Genomic DNA, 19666 nt, shown 5'->3' on the forward strand with positions numbered 1-19666 from the left:
GTCCAGAGCCAAGGAGAATGAAGAAAACCAAAATTTCATGGAAACAATTAGTCCTAACGACTGGTATACCATCCGATCTGTAGCCTCTATGACTATGAGACCAGAAGAACTAGATGGTGCTGTCACCCACTTGAAAGAGGATCTATGTAGGAGATCCTGGATAGACAGGGAGAACAATGTAGAACAAAACTCAAAATCATTTTTGGAAAAAAAAGGGGGGGGGGACCAGGTTTGCTGGCTGATAGAGCCTGGTGGAACCACTGAGACTATGGCCCCTAGCTGTCCTTCAGGTCCGGAATTGAACCCACACCTGTGGCTTCCAGCCAAACAAAAGACAGGCATATGAGTTGAACATTTACCTGAGGTAGATACACTCCTTGGAGAGAACAATCATGGGAGAAAGAAGGGCTGCTTATGCACAGGGACACAGCTCAGGGGCAGGAGTGCATGGAGGACACAGGGAAGAGGTAACTATGGGGAGGAAGTAGGAGGGGAGATGTTGCATTGTAGTAAATTGTGGTCAATGTCATGAGACAAAGTATATGTGAACTGCTGTGTGGAAAGTGTATTTGCTCTGTAAAATTTCAGCCAAATCACAATAAAAAGAAAAAAAATGTTTATCTCCTTCATCCATCTGGAATTGATGTATGTTGCGAAATAGGGCTCTAATTTTACTTTTTTCCAAATGTGTATCCAGTGGTCTCTACACCATTTATTGCTTAGTCCATGCATCTATTATCTTTAAAAGCCACTCTTAGGATCCAGTTAATTCTCTTCAAATACATGGGTGTGGTTTTGGAGTCTTTATTCTGATCTATTGATAGTGTTTGGCTGTTCCTGCATGAACATCATAGTACAGCTTGTTAGGTTATTTTTATAATGGTGAAATATATACCACAAAATGTTTGTCATTTCAACCATTTTCACTCGTACAATTCAGTGACGTTAATTATGTTCACCATGTTGTACCACCATCACCACTATCTGTTTCTAAATTTTTCACCCTTAACAGAAACTCAGTGCCCCTGAAGCAATAACTTCCCCTTTCCCCTCTCACCAGCCCCTGGTAACCACTGATAAACTTTCGTCTTTAAACCTTTGCCTGTTCTGGGTATTTCATGTAAGTGGGATCATGCAATATTTATCCTTTTGTGACTGACTTATTTCACTCAGCATAATATTTTCAAGGTTCATCCATGTTGTAGCATGTATCGGAACTTCACTGCTTTGACTGAGTCACATTTCATTGAATGTATGTACCACATTTATTTTATTTATCTATTCATCTGTTGACATTTAGGTTCTTTCCATATTTTGGCTATGGTAAATAGTGCTGTAATGAACATCAGTACACAAGGAAGTGTTTGCATTCTTGTTTTCAAGTGTTTTGAGTCTATACCTGGGAGTGGAATTGCTGTGTCTTATAATTCTGTGTTTACCTTTTTGAGGAACTGCTCAACTGTTTTCCATGTGGCTGCAACATTCTATAGTCCCACCAAACATGGATGAAGTTTCCCATTTCTCTGTATCTTTGCCAACACTTGTTTGCAGTTTTTTTCTGATACTAGCCATCCTAAAGGGGGGTCAAGTGGCATATCGCTGTGGTTATGTTTGCATTTCCCTAGTGACTCATTATATTGAGCAGCTTCTCATGTGTTTTTTGGCCATTTGTGTCTCTTTTTCGGTCTATTTGATTAGATTGTCTTTGTGTTGTTGAGTTACAGTAGTATGATATGTGACACATGATAGTATGTTTTGATATCTGGTAGAGCAACTTCTCTCTGGGTTTTCAAATATTTCTTGCTTATTCTTGTGCATTTCCTCTTCAGGTGAATTTCAGAATGAACTGATTAAGTACAAAAATCTTGTTTAGTTGGAACTGTATTGAATTTATAGATTAATTAGGGTCGAGCTGACAGTTTTATAGTATTGAGACTTCCCACCCAGGAACATGATTTATTTTTCCACTTATCCAGCAATTCTATGTCCTTTAGTAAAGTTTTATAGTTTTTTCTTATGAGTCTGTCTCATTTTGTTGTTGTTGTTGTTAATTCTTGGATATTTTACAGTTTTTTAATTGTTTTCATGAATGGGATTTTTTTATTACATTTTGATTGGTCATTGCTGGTGTGTAATAATAGCTAACATCTGTGGGTGTTTGCTGTGTGCTGGATATTGCTTTAAGCATTTTATCTCATACATAATTTTTACAAGCCTATGCTTAGGTACTGTTATTATTTCTGTTTTACAGGTGAAGAAACTGGGCTTTAGAGAGGTTAAATAACTTGCCCAAGGTCACATGGTTGCTGGGGGACAGAGCAGGAGTTCAGACCTGCAGCGGGGCTCCCAAACCTGTACTGTTTTGCACTGTGGTGTGCAGCATGCCAGCCACCTCCTCCAGCCCTCATATTAGTTACAATAGTTTCTGAGTCGAGTCTTTTGGATTCTCTACATAGACAATTGATTGTCAGAAATAATGGCCACTTGGCAGTGTAGTAAATTACTTAGTATGGCTTTTCTACCCATAAGTCATTGTAAACTCAGTGGTGGAATGAGCAACTGAGGAGCTGATTGTAAATGTTATCCACTTGGAGTATTTCTGTTGGGCGTGGCACAATACAATGTTTTGGGAGGTGCCCACTTTCTCTCAGGTGCTTAGAGTTCTGATGCTATGATTGGCTAGTTTGACCACCCTGCCGGGCTCAAAAGGAGGCCTCCTGGAAGCAGAACTCTCTCTGACTGCTGGTGGAGGAAGACGTGCTGCCGAAAGAGACACGCACCCCTGAAAGAGACACGGGCTGCTGGGAAAGAGCCGCAAGAGACACACATCGCTGAGTGAGACACCGAGGGACTAGCACTGCTGGGAAAGAGACTGTGAGAGACTCTTGGCTGAGGGACGGTGGGCTGGGAGAGAGACTGAGCGTTCTTCCTGGACTTGAGTTGTAGCCTGGTGCTTCCCTAATAAACCCTGTAATCTGTGAGTTCTGTGTGGCCACTGCAGCGAATTATCGAACCCAGGAGAGAGGTGGTAGGTGCTTTGGGAGGAACGGTTGGTGAAAGGGCTGGAGGGGGGCAGCATGTTTGGCCTTGCAGTAATAGGCCTTGGTTTACTGCTGGTAATCCTGCCTTCCCCTTGCAGGGTTAGAGGAGGTCAGAACATGTGGCCTCCTTGCCGTTTTTGCACCACTCTTTTTTTTTTTTTCAATTTTTATTGTGATTTAAGTGAAGTTTACAGAGCAAATTCATTTTCCATACAGCAGTTCACATTTTCCATACAAAGTTCACTTTGTCTCGTGACATTGACTGCAATTTCCCGCAATGTGACAGCTCCCCTCCTACTTCCTCCTCATAGTTCCCTCTTCCTGTGCCCTTCCCTCCATGCACGCCTGCCCCCCAAGCTGTCTCCATGTGCAAACACAGCCCTTCTATTCTCCCATGATTGATCTCTCCAAGGAGTGTATCTATTTAATGTAAATGTTTAGCTCATATGCTTATCTTTTGTTGGGCTGGCAGCCACAGGAGTGGATTTAATTCTAGACCTGAAGGGTCGCTAAGGGCCATAGTCTCAATGGTTCCATCAGGCTCTATCAGACCAGCAAACTTGGTCCCGTTTTTTTTTTTTTTTTCTTTAATGATTCTGAGTTTTGTTCCACATTGTTCTCCCACTCTATCCAGGATCTCCTACGTAGATCCCCCTCCGAGTGGTTGACAGTGATAGCCGAGCACCATCTAGTTCTTCTGGATAATAACCATTCTTATCTCTTCTTTTTCCATGCCTCTTGTTGGGTACGTAGTTTGGTGAAGATTGTATGATCATTTCTCAATAAGTCTGACCCAGTCTGTTTGTCCTTTAGCACTGGAACACGTTGTCATTTTGTCCCTTCAGGAGCAGAGGAAGTGATTGCTTGTCTTTTGTAGCCATGTAGATGAACAATGCGATTTAAAAACTCTTCTCCCTGTAGTCCCAACACATCTAATTAGAGTCAGCCGATTGAATTCAACTAGATAGGATGTAATTCCCTGCACTATGAGGTGTTTTGTTTTTTTTTTTTTCACTTTTACTGTGATGAAAACATATATAACAAGACATTAACCATTATAACAACTTCCACATTTGTAGCTCAAGGACACTGATGACATTTTTCATGTTGTGCCACCATTATTGCTGTCCTTTCCTGAAATGTTCCATCACTGTTAGCATAAACTCAATGCCCCGCAGACAAAAGCTTCCCTTTTCCCCCTCCCTTCTACTCCTGGTAACCACTAATCAGCTTTGGTTTCTATATAATATGTGTGTGTGGTTCCCCCCCCCAGCTATTGATGAATTTTCCTTCCCCCCTGACCTCTCCTATCCCTGGTAACCAACAAATTTCCTTCCATATATAAACCTTTCCTGGACTTTTTACAGTAGTGGACTAATACAGTATTTGTCCTTCTGTGATTGACTTATTTCATTCAGCATAATGTCCTCCAACTTCATGCATGTGATACAGTATTCTGCAGATTCCACATTGTTCTTTAGTGTTGCATGGTATTCCATTGTGTCTATGTACCACAGTTTGGTTATCCATTCCTCTGTCGATGGGCTTTTAGGTTTTTCCATCTCTTTGCTGTTGTGAATAGTGCTGTGATGAACATGGGTGTGCATAGTCTGTTTGTATCCTGGCTATCACTTCTTTAGCATATGTACCTAGTAATGGGATTGCTGGATCAAATGGTATTTTTATTTCCAACTTTTTAAGGAATCACCATACTGATTTCCACAGTGGCTGTATCATTTTACAGTCCCACCAGCAGTGTCTGAGAGTCCCAATCTCTCCACATCCTCACCATTGCTCCAGTTTCTAAGTTTCTGATTCTCGGGTAGGGTAAGGCCTCAACCTTAAACCTTCCCGAATCTAGCCCAGGTTCATATATCTTTGTTCAGGCTGACCCTTTGCACATTGGCTAAAATGCAAAAGAGCCTTTTTTGTTTTGTTTTATTTTCTGTGGAGGCCTTTCTTGGCTATAGGGCTGCATTTCTCCATGGGGCTGCAGAAACCCTGTTTCGTTGGTCCTTGTTTGTTGGAGTCAGTGGAGGGGGTGGGGAATGAGCGGTGGATCCCTGGCCCCTGGGCTTTCTAGCCACTTGCACCATCCTGTCCTGAGGTGCTTGGGTTGAGAGGGACTTGGGTGTGTGTATGAGAGAGAGAAAGGGAGAGAGAAAGAGAGAGGTTCCAGACTTCTGCCCATTGTGGGAGTCAGGAGTCCTGCCAGCTGGCCAATGCCTAATCAGGAGAAAGCCAGGGATGGCCCTCCTGTCTCATGTGGGACTTCTTGGCCCCAATCTACCTTTGGCTACTGGTCAGTCCCCAAACTTCAGCCCAGGACACGACACCATTGCTGATACCTACTCCAGCAGGCAGCTTACTCCAGGCTCACCTGCTCTTAACCGTACAGCCATGGCCTGTCTGCCCAGGCCCAGAGCTCTGCAGCCCGGGAGTCGATGAGAAGGCATGTCTAGTTAGGTTGTATTTTCTCTCATAAAATGTGAATCTTGTTTCTCCCTTTACAGAGTAGGACATGCTCATTAAAGAAGATTTGTGAGAGAAAGAAAACTGAAAAGGATAAAGAATTGCTGGTTGTTGCCCAAACACAGTCACTTTTAGCATTTTAGTCTGTTTCCTTCCAATCTTCCCTTTTCTCTGCACAGACTATTTTGTTTTTAACAGTTGTAACAATGCTATTTGTCCCCTATCTTTTCCCTTATCACAGTGTATCAGAAGCATCTTGCCTGTATTCTGTGGGAACATCATTTAAATGACTGTGTAATATTCCTTTTGGTAGATGGACCATCATTTATTTGACATGTCTTTGGTCTCGTCCCCCTTGAAGGCAAGGTACATCCTCCTTCCCCTTACTAACCCATTGTCATTCAGTCATCCACGCAGTTGCCTAAACTTCCTTTGAATTTCTATCTTCAGTCTGCACCATCTCTTTGAAGTCTCAGTATGTTAGTTGCTGTGTGAAATGGAACTTCTTTTGCCTTAAACTTTACTCATTCAAGCTTCAGACAGGCCCTTTGGTCTTATTATCCTTATCCTTCATCTTCCCCTCCCTGGTTCTGGGCACCACCCCTCCCCCACCCGTGTGGATGGACACTGCTGTGTATGAAGTCCCCACAGCGTGCTCCTGTCCCTCGTCACTGATGTGACTCTCAGCCTTCTAGCTCTGTGTGCAGCATTTAGGTGGATGTTTCCTCAGCTGCAGGGTGGGATGTTTGTTGGAGAGAGAACAAGATTTCTCTGTCTCTTTTTTTCCCTTCCGCTTTGGTGTCCCAGGGTGCCCTGTTGGCTGGATCTTAGGAACTGGCTGCCTCACACCTTCACCTGACCCTGCCTCTGTCTTTCCCCTTCCTGCCTTCTGTCGACCTGCTGTTCGCACTCCACTGTCCCTCCTTCACAAGGCTGTCACTGTACCACTGCTCCTGGCGTGCCCGCTTCCCCTCGCCGCGTGGGTTTCTGTGACCTTCGCACTGTATTCATGCTTTGGGACTTAGCCGCTGTAATGATGTCAGTGGCAGAGGTTAGCAGATGGCGGCGGCAGCAATGAGACCTGACATGTTCTAATGACTCCCTCCTTCCCACCCTTGCTGGCCGAGCTGATGGAGGGGCAGGGGTTTCCTTGAGGTATTTAAGGAGGGGGCCAAGGGAAATTGGGGGACCCCCAGGTGCTGATGAGGACTGTGACCTTTGCTGCTATAATATCAGTGTTTCACAGGCAGGGTGGTTCAGGAGCCCACTTGCAGCCCATCAAAAATTGATTTAATTGCAATTTTTCCTCCAATTAGGAGCACTGGAGCCTGACTAATTGGAGTAATAGAGAGTAATAAGGCTCAGATAAAAAGCCTTCCTCGGCCGCCTTTGTATCTCCTGTCAGTGCCTGTCAGAGGTCAGAGAGCTTGCATATTCTATTAGGCAGCCCGGCCTTCATTTGTACAAATTAGTTTACCCAACAGTAATTAAAATGCCAATGCGGGTTGAAGAGAACTGAATACACTTGATGGGCATGTTGGTGAATGATGTGACAGCTCTGGTGGCCTCCCTTGCCAAAGTGTGTCAGTCCAGGCTCAGAGGCTGCTGGGGCCTGGGCCAGCTGGGCGGCTCCAGGCCAGCCACGGGGCGGCAGCTGCTGAGCACGCACTGCCACTGCCACGCCTCAGAGCCACGCAGTCGCTTCTTTCTTCTGCCAGGAGGAGCCATTCATTCATTCAATATCATTTCAGTGTTTAATATGTGTCAGGCATTTTACTAGGTGCTGGGGATATGAATGAGACTAACTCTTGAAATGTAGCCCAGGTGAGAAGTTACAGGGCGAAGGGTGGTATAACAGCTTGGGCTCTGGAATTAAGACCGACTGGGTTCAAATTCCAGGAGCTCTGGTGGCATAGTGCCTAAGGCACTTGACTGCTAACCAGAAGGCTGGCGGTTCAAACCCACCAGCCACTCCTTGGAAGGAAGGTTGGGCAATCTATTTCCATAGTGATACTGCCTCGGAAACCCAAGGAAGGGTCGCTATGAATTGGGGCCGACTCGACGGCACATAACAGCAATAGCAACGGGTTTAAATTCCAGTCCCACTAGCTGCTACCTGTGTAGGCTAGAGCAAGTCACATTGCCCCTCTGTGCTTCAGTTTCCTCATCTGTAAAATACAGAAAGTGAGACCTACTTCATAGGGTTGTGAGGGTAGATGGACGAGGCTTTTGAAACACTTGCTCGGCACCTGACACACATAGGAAGTGCTCAGTAAACTACTAGTGTTAGCAAGAAGACCTAAGCTGCAGCAGAAGCAGCAAGAATCTTATCCTTTCACCTTGTGCATGTCCAGCTAATTCATACCTTCCTCTTCTCTTTCCTAAATCTTGTTATTTTCTATTTTTCAACTTGATTCCTAGAACTTCCAGTTCTCTGGCAGTGTTTGTCTGGTGAGAGGACTCCTGAATCTACCTCTTGGGCCTAAAGATGGTCTCTGTGATGCTAGGTTTACTTGAACTAAGGCCAGGGGGCCCATTAGGGGGCGTTGAAGATCTGGGCAAGGTCTGGGATGGGATGAGAAGTTGTAGAAGGCTGACTTGTGATAAGGGATTTATGGTCCAAAAAGAATAGTGTTTATGGAGTCAGAATGCCTTTTAGATTCTCAGGCTGACAGAGCAAGTGAGCTTATATGTGAGAACTTGTAGCTTATATGTACAGGTGTAGGGGGAATGTGTGTGTTTTGACACATATTTTTAGGTATTGTTGGTACTTCTCGTCTGTTATCTGGCTGTGGTGCTTAGCTTATGAGGGACTTGTCACTGCCCCAGTGATGTCTGACCATGCTATGTGTCATCCAGGTCTAAGTCTGTGTGATTAGGGAATTATTCCTTTAAGAAGCAGACGGAAGTCAATCGCAGAAGGACAAGTACTGTATGAGCCCATTACTGTAAAAAGTGAGAGAAGGGTTTGCTTGGGAAAGGGAACTCACCTAGTAGGTTACTGGGATGGGGAGGGAATGGGAGGGATTAATTTAGGGATTAAGTTGGGGCTTACACGCTGACATGGGTAGGGGGAGGGATATACGGGAAGGATATATGACTACCATGATAATAACATTGGGAAATGAGAGGACACTGAACTGTGCACATAAGAGATAGACAACAGATGCTAAAACCAACCAATATGTCCACAATACCACATTGCCATTAACACCAAACACTAGGCTATACAGATGAACACATAAACACCTGAGATGATCAGACAGGGGTCAGTGAATAGAGGTATACTTTAGACCAAGGATAGACTCAGCTGAGGCTAATCTTGTACAGACACCAGTGATACAAAATACCTGCAGTCCTTACAAAAACAATAGAAGACAGACAGAGTAATCTCTCACAGACATCTCGACACTATGAGAGAGATCCAATAGATCTACTACCTCAGGACCATAGTACTGGGGTAACCAGACTCAATTGGCACAACAAAATACATAAAAGCATTGCTCCACATCCTGCATTGGTGAGTAGCGACTGGGATCTTTTTTTTTAATTGTGATTTGGGTGAAGATTTACAGAGCAAATTCGCTTTCCATACAGCAGTTCACATACACTTTGTCTCATGACATTGACCACAATTTACCACAATGCAACAGTTCCCCTCCCACTTCCTCCCAATAATTACCTCTTCCCTGTGTCCATCCCTCTATGCCCTTCTGCCCCCTAAGCTGTCTCCTGGTGCATAAGCAGCCCTTCTTTCTCTCATGATTGTTCTCTCCAAGGAGTGTACCTACCTCAGGTAAGTGTTCAACTCATGCCTGTCTTTTGCTTGGCTGGAGGCCACAGGTGTGGGTTCAATCGCAGACGTGAAGGGCAGCTAGGGGCCGTAGTCTCAGTGGTTCCACTGCAACTGGGGTCTTAAAAGCTTTTAAGCAGCCACCTAAGATGCAGCTAATGGTCTCCTAGCGTCGGAAGTGAAGAAGAAAACACACACACGCACACACACACACACAAAACCAAGGGCATTTAGAAGCAATCAGCCCTAGGACACGTTGGCCCTCGAGACCAGAAGAACTGGATGGTACCTGGCTACCAATGCCAACCACTCAAGAAAGGATCCAATCTGGAGATCCTGGATAGAGTGGGAGGGAAAACATGGAACAAAATCCAAAAACTCAATAATGACCAGAATTACTGGTCAGATGAAATCTGGTAAGACTCCCAACACTATGGCCCTGAAATTCATTTGGTGCCTGGAATAAAACTCACTCCCAGGGGCGGGCTTTCAGCCCAATAGTTAACAAGATGTGCATGCAGACCACTCAACCCAGGATGTGGCACTCACACACTCAGTGGTAATACATCCTTTAGAGCAGTAGACCATGGGACAGCAGAGGACCAACATTCAATCTGAGGAAATGCAGGACAAACAGGAGTGCATAATTATGAGGGGCACAGGGGGAGGGTTGCAGGGTAGGGAGGGGAGGAGACTGGGTTAGGGTTGGGCATGGTGAATGGGGAATAAAACTAAATGTATGCGTGACATTGAATGTAAAACAAACTTTTAAAATAAAAATAATAATTTAAAAAAAAAAGCAGACGGATTGAGCACCTTCAGAGCTCCGTGTGACTAGCTTCCTTAGTCCTGTTGACTTTGAGCTCTGGCTCCAAATCTACTGTGGAATCAATTCTGACTCATAGTGACCCTGCAGAACTGCCTATAGGGTTTCCGAGGCTGTAAGTTTTTATGGAAGCAGACTGCCATGTGTTTCTACCACTGAGCAGCTGGTGGGTTTGAATTCCTGACCTTTCAGTTAGCAGCCTAGTGCTTTAACTGCTGTGCCAACAGAGCTCCTTGGAGCTCTGGCTGTTGTTGTTGTTATGTGCCGGCGAGTCGGCCCTGACCCATAGTGACCCCCTCCTTGGGTTTCTGAGGCAGTAATACTACGGAAGTAGATTGCCCCATCTTCCTTCTGAGGAGTGGCTGGTGGGTTTGAACCGCCAGCCTTCTGGTTAGCGGTCAAGTGCCTTTAGGCACTATGCCACCAGAGCAGGCCCTTTTAATTGAGTTCCACAGATTTGCATTGAGTGCCTCCTCAGGGCACTATGCTAAGGCATTGGAGTTCACAAGAGGCAGCAGGTGGTCCATGATCTCAAAGGGAGATGGAAAGATAAACCCCAAATACCATGCATTCTACAAGGGAGAGAGCAAAGGATGGCAGGGACTCAGAGGAAGTATGGTCAGCCCACCTGGGGGGCTGCCAGCTTCTGCCTTGCTGCCTCTTTAGCATAGGTTTGCTGGTCCTGTGTTTGGGGTACTCCTGAGAGGACAGACGGGACTGAGGACAAAAGCCGCTGGCATTCTCTGTCCTAAGAAGAGCTGTTTTTCAGGAACTTTAAGCCCTAAGTTGAGGTTACACCAGAGGCCTGGTGATGGGGCAGATTCTCTGAGCATTGCTCCAGAGGAGCCATGGAGGGATGAAACATGCTTCCATTTAGATCATCTCCAAGTCTCTCTGGAGAAGCTTTGACATGCTTAGCACAGGACCCAGCACTGAGGAGTGCAGAAGGAATCCGGCTGAAGAAGCAGGTGACCACAGCAAGGCGAGATGCTCAGGCTGAACTGCCCGGGGAGGTTAGAGAAGTAAGGGTGGCAAGGCCACCTCTGAGGCACAAACCCCACTCCCCTGGCCCCATTTTGTAAGCACTTTGTCCTGTGAGTCTTGCAGAAGGGGTGTGAGTGTGTGGGAGGCAGTCCTGCGCAGCTGCAGCATTTCAGGTAAACTCGTTGGAGCCCGGCTATGCTCTGTTTCCCCTTTCTGTGCGGAGCCTCTGGGGGATGCGAGGCATCCTCTGGGGGTTCAGACTCGTGAATTCCTTTTCTTCCTCTGCTGCACACCTCTTGTGCCAGCTCTGGGGAGGCTGCACCCGGACACACCTTTTTAATCTTCAGACTGAATGCAGAGGGTCTGTGGCTTTTGTCTCATTCTCCCTTAAGGCCATGGGAAGTAGTGGATGTGCCTTGCTGCGATTGTTGGAGTAGTTAGAGGTGTGCAGGACTGTCTGCAGCCAGCCTGACCTCCAAGAGTCCTGGGCCGACCCTGTGGCCTGGGTGGGTTCCCCTGGCAGGACTTGGCTCAAAATCTGCTTCACTGGTGCGCAGATGATTTTTATTGAGCGTTAAGTTTGATTAAAGGAGCCCTGGTAGCACAGTGGTTAAGCACTTGGCCTCTCACCAAAAGGTCGATGGTTCAAACCCACCAGTGGCTCCGTGGAAGAAAAGACTTGGCTATTTGCTCCTGTAAAGATCACAATCTAGGAAACCTCATAGGGCAGTCCTCTTTTCATATCAGGTCACTGTGAGTCGAAATCAACGCAACAGCATACAACAACAACACGTTTGATTAAACCCTTACAGTCTCGTAAGTGCCCCCAACACTCTACTTTCCCTTCCTTCCTGCTCCCTGCTTCGCCGTGGTTGGGCAAGGGGAAAGGGAAGCCAAGAAAGCAGGTTGTAGGGCATGATGGGGAGCGGCACTTCTCCTTTGGTGGCAGGAGGACAGGGCCAGCGACAGGGCAGGAAGCCCCTGGGAAGGTGTTCACAGCTGCCCCTTCTCCCCCACCTGCACCCAGCCTGGGAGGTCAGAGTGGGGGGGGGTGGGGGGGATTAACGTTCCAGGTTCCTCCCACTCCTTCTCTATTGACTTACCTTGACGCTAATTTAGGCCTGTGGCCAGTCAGGGGCCTGCCACAAGCCTCCTCAAGAGATGTCTGTGTGTCTGTGCTGGCGCCCCTCACCAGCCCCCACCCCTCAAAAGTCTGGAGAGCCCAATTGCCCGCTCGAATGATTTCCAAGTGGCTATTATGTTTCCAACCTACGGTAATTGGCTTTACCAGTTATTAATGGATTACCCTACGGAGAAAAATGTTGGGGGGAGGGTGGCGAGGGCAACACCTCTTGGCTTTGTAGTTTGGGGCTTCGGTGTCCAGTGGCTGCTTCCCAGGCGGGGAGGCATCTGGGGCATGAAGGGCGTGGCTGTATTGGCACTGTTGCCCTACAGTTTCCTGGCTGCTGGCAGTCCTGTGGGTCGGGAGGAAGCTGCCTCTTGAGGAAGTCTTGGCTTGAGGCATGGAAGCCCCAGGGTGTCTCACATGGCTGTCTTACTAGCCTGGGGTTGGAAAGCAGACACCTGCCCTGCAATGTTTATTGTAACCAGTGCCATGGCCAAAGCCTGAACTAGCATCTCCCCCATCAGTAACTGTTAGGCCAAGCTCTCCACCACAGCCAAAGAGAGGGGCCTCGCTGCGGACATCCATCTCCCCACTGACGTGCTCGGGATCAGAGAGCCACAGGTGCTGGGCTGGGCCAGGGCAGATGGGCTGCGGCCCCCGCCCTTGCTAACGCATCATTAGTATGTCCAGCACCCCGGTCTCCTCCACCAGACGTGTAGGGACATGGCCCATCCCTGCCCCAGGGCTCCTGAGTGACACCACCGCTTTCAACTGTCTTGCTTGCTGTTTAGGTTTTCAAGCCCAAGGTTCCTGAAGGCGTCCCCCTCCCCACCCCTGCCAAATCTGCTAACAAAGGCAGGGTCTAACTAGGTTCAAGTTCTAGGCCTAGCACTCTGGCCAGCCTGGCTCATTGCACTGATCACTCACACTGGGTTTGTGCCTCTACTTGAAAATGAAATGGTACAGATTGTATGTGTTGAACTTTTGGGGGGTTAAGAGGCACTTGAGAAATTTGGTCACCTGCCTAGTGACAGCATCTACATTGCCTTCTAAACTGCCTGACTCTCACCCCGCTCCCAGTACTCTGGCTGCCCTGTGCCTCACATGCTACTCTTCCCACCCCCATCTGTGGAATTTGCTCACCTTTCATATTTTTGCTTCTTCTAGTTTGGAGCCTTTACACCTGCTCTGTGCTTGTACCATACCACCAGCTTCTCTTAGTTCTTCAAACTTCAGTAATATCCACCCCCAGCCACCCCCACCTCCAAGTAAGACACCTCCTTTCACCTTCCAACTTGCTATCCCAGGAGACCTCTTCTGTTCCGTAGGCATTGTTGTCCCAGGATTTATATAACTGGGCCCAGAGCTGCCCCTCTAAAGATTTTGCTTCTGTGGCCAGTCAAGCCTACATCACTCGGTCTGAGCAGCAGGCTGGTAGCCTTGAACCCGTGGATTCTCTGACCAGGCAGCTCTGGGAGGTCCAGCCCTTACTCTGTTCCCAGCTGTCTTCCCATAACTCCTCTGATAGCCCTTTTGGCTGCTTCTCTCATTCTGGCTTAACCCCACAATCCCCTGGAAAATGAGGATGGCATTTCCAGTTGTGTAGCTGTGTCTGCCACAAGTTCTGACAAGCCAAACCTGACTCTGCTTTCCTTTTGTTTTGGCAGCTCTTTTGTGACAGGGACGGCTTGTTGTGGGCACTTCTCACCCCTAAGGATCTGGGACCTCAACAGGTAAGAGATTCCTGAGCCCATGATGGCTTCCGGTGGGGGTGGGGCCAGAGCAACCAGGGATTCGAAAGAAAGACCTGGCTGGGCCAGCCCTTGCTTCAGTTAGCTAGCTGAGTGGTCCTGGAGGAGGCTGGGAAGGATCCCTGCCCTGAAGCCCACCAGCAGCCTTAGCTATGGCGCCTTCTCACATGGAATCATTTGGGGCAGCTTGAGGAGACCACTGAAGTAATGAGGAGACCACTGAAGTAATGAGGAGACCACTGAAGTAATTTATAATGAGTAAATAATTTCATATAGAATTTATTACAATAATAACAATTTGGATTTACAATATTCTCTGAGGAGTACCTAACTATGTGGTTATGGAAAATCCTGTCTAGCCTCATGGATGATTTTTTTTTTTGTTAAATAAAGAAATCTTGAAGATGGCCTACAGACACATAAAAAGAATTATAGAGAATAATTAAGATATGTCTTAGTTACCTAGTGCTGCTCTGACAGGAATATACCACAAATGGGATGGCCTTAACAAACAGGAGTTTGGAGGCTTTAAGTCCAAGTTTAAAGCGCCAGGCTCTAGGGGCTGTGTGAAAGGCCCTCATCCTTGGGTTTCAGCGCTGCCTCTTGCTCCCGGCCCACTGAAGCTAGAGGCATCTCTTCACTCAGGCAGCTAGTGGCTGCTGAGGCTAACAAACCCAAGATCGACAAAGAAAATGGCACAGTCCCAATGTTACCAAACCACACAGCAGGCCATTCATTCAAGTCCACTTAAGTTCCAAGGTTGGCAGAGCATGGCAGGCTGCTGAACAATGACACAGCTACATGCAGGGTTCAAGTGTGCCATAAGCTAGTGACCATTCCCCAAGGCTTCTCCTTATATACAGGAAGCAGACCACATCCCTAAGGCAGCTACACAGCTGCTCATAGTAGATTCCACCATGGAGTTGATTGATACCAGTCTTATCATAGGGAATACTACATCCAGCTGCCCAGCCACTCAACAAGGCCCAGCTAAATTGGCATACAAACAACTACCACAAGATACATCCAGGTTTTACTCACAATGCTCTGTCTTGGCAGGCCTGAGCCATTCTCAGCTGATTATTTATTTATCTTTCAGCTTTTTATTTTGAAATAATTACAGATCCACAGGAAATTATGAACAAATGAGACAGAGGTACCCACCTAACATCTTACCTTGTTGGTGTGGTTAGGGGCCACAGAGACAATTTTAACTCACAGCGACCCCATGTGACACAGTAGGACTGCCCCCTAGGGTTTTCTTGGCCGTAATCTTTACAAGAGCAAATCGCCAGGTCTTTCTCACGCAGAGCTGGGTGGGTTCAACAGCCAGCCTTTCAGTTAGCAGCCTAGCACTTAACCATCTGTGTCACCAAAGTTTCTTATCATCTTGCATAACTATAGCTCACTCACTGCCTTGGAGTCGGACCTGAACCTGACTCATAGAGAACTCGCCTTGGGTTTCCGAGGTGGTATCACTGTGGAAGTAGATTGCCCAACCTTCCTTCTGAGGAGTGGCTGGTGGGTTTGAACTGCCAGCCTTCTGGTTAGCAGTCAGATGCCTTAGACACTACACTACCAGAGCTCCTTTCATAACTATAGTATAATAGCAAAGCCATTTCCTAATTGGCATTGGTATAATCCATAGAGCTGATTCTGATTTCACCAGTTTTACACGTACTTATTTGTGTGTCTGTTTTGGTGCAGTTTTATCATGTGTAGATTTGTGTAACCACTATGCAGAACTGGAATTATTCATTCCATCAGCCCCCTTACAGTCATACCCATCACCTCCCCTCCTCTCTCCCCTTGTACTTCTAACCCCTGGCACCCACTGATCTATTCTCCATCTCTATAGTTTTATCATCTCAAGAATGTTATATAAATGGAATCATACAGAACATAACCATTTGTTTGTCTTAAAACTCAGCATAAATTCCCTTGAGATTCACTGAAGTTGCGTAAGTCATGTGTAACAATGGTTCTTTTGTTTTCTCCTCTTGTTTTATTTATTTTGTTTTTCTTATTAAGGACATACACAGCAAAACATACAATAGTTCAACAACATGTATGATGTGGTGATATTGACCACCTTCTTCAGGTTCCTCCCTCATAATACAAACTCACTTTCCCTTAGGCTTCCTATCCCATCTTTGAAGTTGCTATGGTCAGTTCGATCCCACATAGATAGTTCTTAAAAGAGCATAATGTTCACGGCAGACCTTTCTACTAGTTATGCTAAACTTTTACTTTAAGGTGACTTCAAGGGTATTTTTGGTTTAAGATTTAAAGATTATCTCAGGGCAGTAGTTTCAAGGCTTCATCTAGCCATCATGGCTCCAGAAAGTCTAGAGTCCATGATAATTTAAAATTCTGGGCTGCATTTTCCCCCTTTTGATCAGGTTTCTTGTATGGAATCTTTGATCAAAATATTCAGTAACAGTAGCTGGGCACCATCCAGTTCTTCTGGGCTCATGGCAGATGAGGCAGTCAGTTATTTGTACAAATGATTAGCTACACATTTCCATATCCTCCCCCTGTTCCTGACTCTCCTTCTTCCTCCATTGCTCCAGGTGAATATGCCTTTGATGGCTGTTTGCAAGCTTTTAAGACCCCAGGTACTGTGCAACAAACTAGGAGGTTGAACAGATGCACTAAACATGTTATTAGGCCAATTAACTGGGATGTTCCATGAAACCATGGCCCTAAACTTCCAAACCGAGGATTGAAATCTCATGAAGCATTTGGTTATGAATAAGCAACCTCAGAAGCTACTCTTTGTGTTTTTCTTGGTTATTGGTGTAAATATATCACACAGCTTTTGACAATTCAGCTTTTTACTGGTGTACAGCTTATTGACAGCAGTTAGAATAATCAGCTGTGCAGCCTTACCTTAATCAATGAGATTTTTCCATCACTGTTAACCACCCCTTTCCTCTTCCTACTTCCTGTCCCGGTAACCACTATTAAACTTCTGTCTCTATGCATTTGCCTCATTTCTTTAATAAGTGAAAACTCCAAAACCAAACTCATTGCCATCGAGTTGATTCTGACTCATAGCAACCCCCACTGGGTGTCCAAGGTTGTCCGTCTATAGAAGCAGCCTGCCTCATCTTTCTTCCATGGAGAGGCAGGTAGGTTGGAACCACTGACCTTTTGGTTAGCAGCCTAAACCACCAGAACTCCTTTTCATATAAGTGACAGCATATAGATTTGTCCTTTTGTGCTTGGCTTGTTTTGCTCAGCATGTCTTTAAGCTCCATCCATACTATAGCATGTATCAAGACTTCATATTTCCTACTGGTTGAGTAGTATTCCATTTTATGGATACACCACATTTTATTTATCCATTTATCTGTTGATGGACATTTAGGTTGTTTCACCTTTTGGCTATTGTGAATAGTGCTAGAATGAGCATTGGTGTACAAGTCTCTGAGAATTTGCTTTCAGATCTTTTGAGTATATATCTAGGAGTGGTTCTTTCTTTTTTGTTGCTGAATAGTAATCCGTGGAATGGATGCACTGTGGTTTATGTAATCCTTCACCCACTGAAGGACCAAAAAACCAAACCAAACTCAATGCTGTCGAGTTGGATCTGACTCATGGCGACCCGTCCTTGGGATTCTGAGGCACTATCACTATGGAAGTAGATTGCCCAACCTTCCTTCTGAGGAGTGGCTGGTGGGTTTGAACCGCCAGCCCTCTGGTTAGCAGTCAAATGCCTTAGCCGCTGCGCCGCCAGAGCTCCTTCACTGAAGGACATTTGGGTTGTTTTCAATTTTTTGACTATTGAAAACAATGCTGTAGAACATTTATGTTCAGGTTTTTGTATGGACATATGTTTTCATTTCTCTAGGATATATACTCAGGGGTGCAATTCCTCGGTCATTTGATAAGTATATGATTAGTTTAGTAATTTTTTTTTTAAATGCCAAACTATTTCCTGGCTATCTTTTTCCATTTCACATCCCCACCAGCAATGTACGAGTGATCCAGTCTCCCTGCATCCATCCGTGCTAGCATTTGGTGATGTTATTATTTTTCTTCTGATAGGTATGATATCTCATGGTTTTAATTTGCATTTCTCTGATGGCTGATAGTGGTGAACGTCTTCCCACGGGCTTACCGGCCATCTATGTATCCTCTTCGGTGAACTGTCTGTTCATGCCTTTTGCCCATTTTCTAATGGGTTGTTTGCTTTTGTCCTGTTGAGTTTTAACAGTTCTTTATATATTCTAGATACAAGTCTTTTGTCAGATAATATAGTTTACAAATATTTTTTCTCAGTCTGTAGCTTGTCTTTTTACCTTCCTAACAGGGTATTCTGCAGAGCAAAATTTGAAAATTTTGATGCAGTCCAAGTTACCAACTTTTCCTTTTATTGACCCTGCTTTTGTTGTCACGTCTAAGGACTCTTCACTTGGCCCCACCTGCCGACATCCTGTCTTTTCGAGGCCGCAGTGCACGGTGGCGGTGAAGACGTGCGTTTCTCGTCTGCTTCCCTGCTCAGCTGCCCTAGCTTCGTCTTCTTTTCTCTCCATCTCCCTAGAAGAATCTTAACCATATCTTCTTTTCTGAAAAAAATCCATTCTATAGTCAGTCTTTCCCAGAGATTTATAACACATGAGATGTTTTAATTAAACATAATTTTTTTTCCTACAAAATTATCTTCTGATGGTCATCCAGTTACAGGGATAGGCAACTTGCTGCTTCCCCAAACAGCTTCCTACATCTGTGGGTGGGTCTGAGAGTTAGAATGCCTGCTTTTTATTGAAGGTTCCTGAACTTGTGATCCCAGACGAGAGAAGCACGTTGAGCCTCTTCTCTGAAGGACAGGCCTTTTACATATCTGAAGACTTTGATCTGCTCCTTCGAGCTCTTCTCTTCTCCAGGCCAGAGTCCCTGGTCCTTCATTTGTTCCTCATAAATACAGTAGATCCGTTAGGGAGCTTTTGGCTGTGAGTAGTGAAGAGCTAATTCCAAGTGGCTTGAGAAATAAAGTTATAATTATCTTAAATGACAAGGAGTTCTGAAGTTGGGAGGGTGGTGGTTCCAGGGTTGGTGGGTGGCTCAGTGAGACCAGAAGGGCCCATACATTCTCCTCAGCTTCTGGTTTGCCACCCTAGTCATGGAAGCTTTTGCCCTTGCCCTCAGGCTTATTTATAGCAGCTCCACTAACTCATAAGGCAACGTGCAGAGGCAAAAAGGGAGGAGGAGGACATGTTCCCACGTGGGCTCATTTTAAGAGGAGGAAGCCTTTCCCAGGATCCCACAGACAGACTTCCCCTCACATCTACTGAGCTAAAACTGGGTTCCATGCTCACTGTAAACCAAACTCTGGCAAAGAGAATGGAGTGACCAGACAAGATTGACCTCTTGGACCTGGGGAAGAGCCAAGCTCCCCACCACGACCTTTTGGTCCATGAGAAAAAAGGTAAAGAATGACTGAATAAGTGACCAGTAGTGTGGGCCTCACATGGCTTCAGGACTGTGCTCACCTGAAAGTTTTCTCTAAATTGATCTGGTTGTAATCCCTCTTGAAATGGGGTATTCACAGATGAGCACCGAGGAGACAAGGTGTGAGCTGATGAGTGGCAGGTGTTACTACTTCCCTCCTTCTGGGTCTTCTGCTTTTGTTAATGTAGCCAGTGGTCACATCACAGTTACCGGCGT

At 45.9% G+C, this 19666-nt stretch overlaps 1 protein-coding gene across 1 annotated transcript in view; it reads left to right on the forward strand.

Annotated features, from left to right (window-relative positions):
* FBXW4 (F-box and WD repeat domain containing 4) overlaps nucleotides 1–19666 on the forward strand; it is a 102727-nt gene that overhangs the window by 73399 nt on the left and 9662 nt on the right. The window contains exon 6 of the mRNA XM_007939932.2: nucleotides 13910–13975. Coding sequence (XP_007938123.2) covers nucleotides 13910–13975 — 66 coding nt within the window. The remainder of the gene's footprint in view (nucleotides 1–13909; nucleotides 13976–19666) is intronic.

The sequence above is a fragment of the Orycteropus afer genome, unplaced genomic scaffold (assembly GCF_000298275.1).
Source record: "Orycteropus afer afer isolate SDZICR_OR568_19922 unplaced genomic scaffold, OryAfe1.0 scaffold00064, whole genome shotgun sequence".
NCBI classification, from domain to species: domain Eukaryota; kingdom Metazoa; phylum Chordata; class Mammalia; order Tubulidentata; family Orycteropodidae; genus Orycteropus; species Orycteropus afer.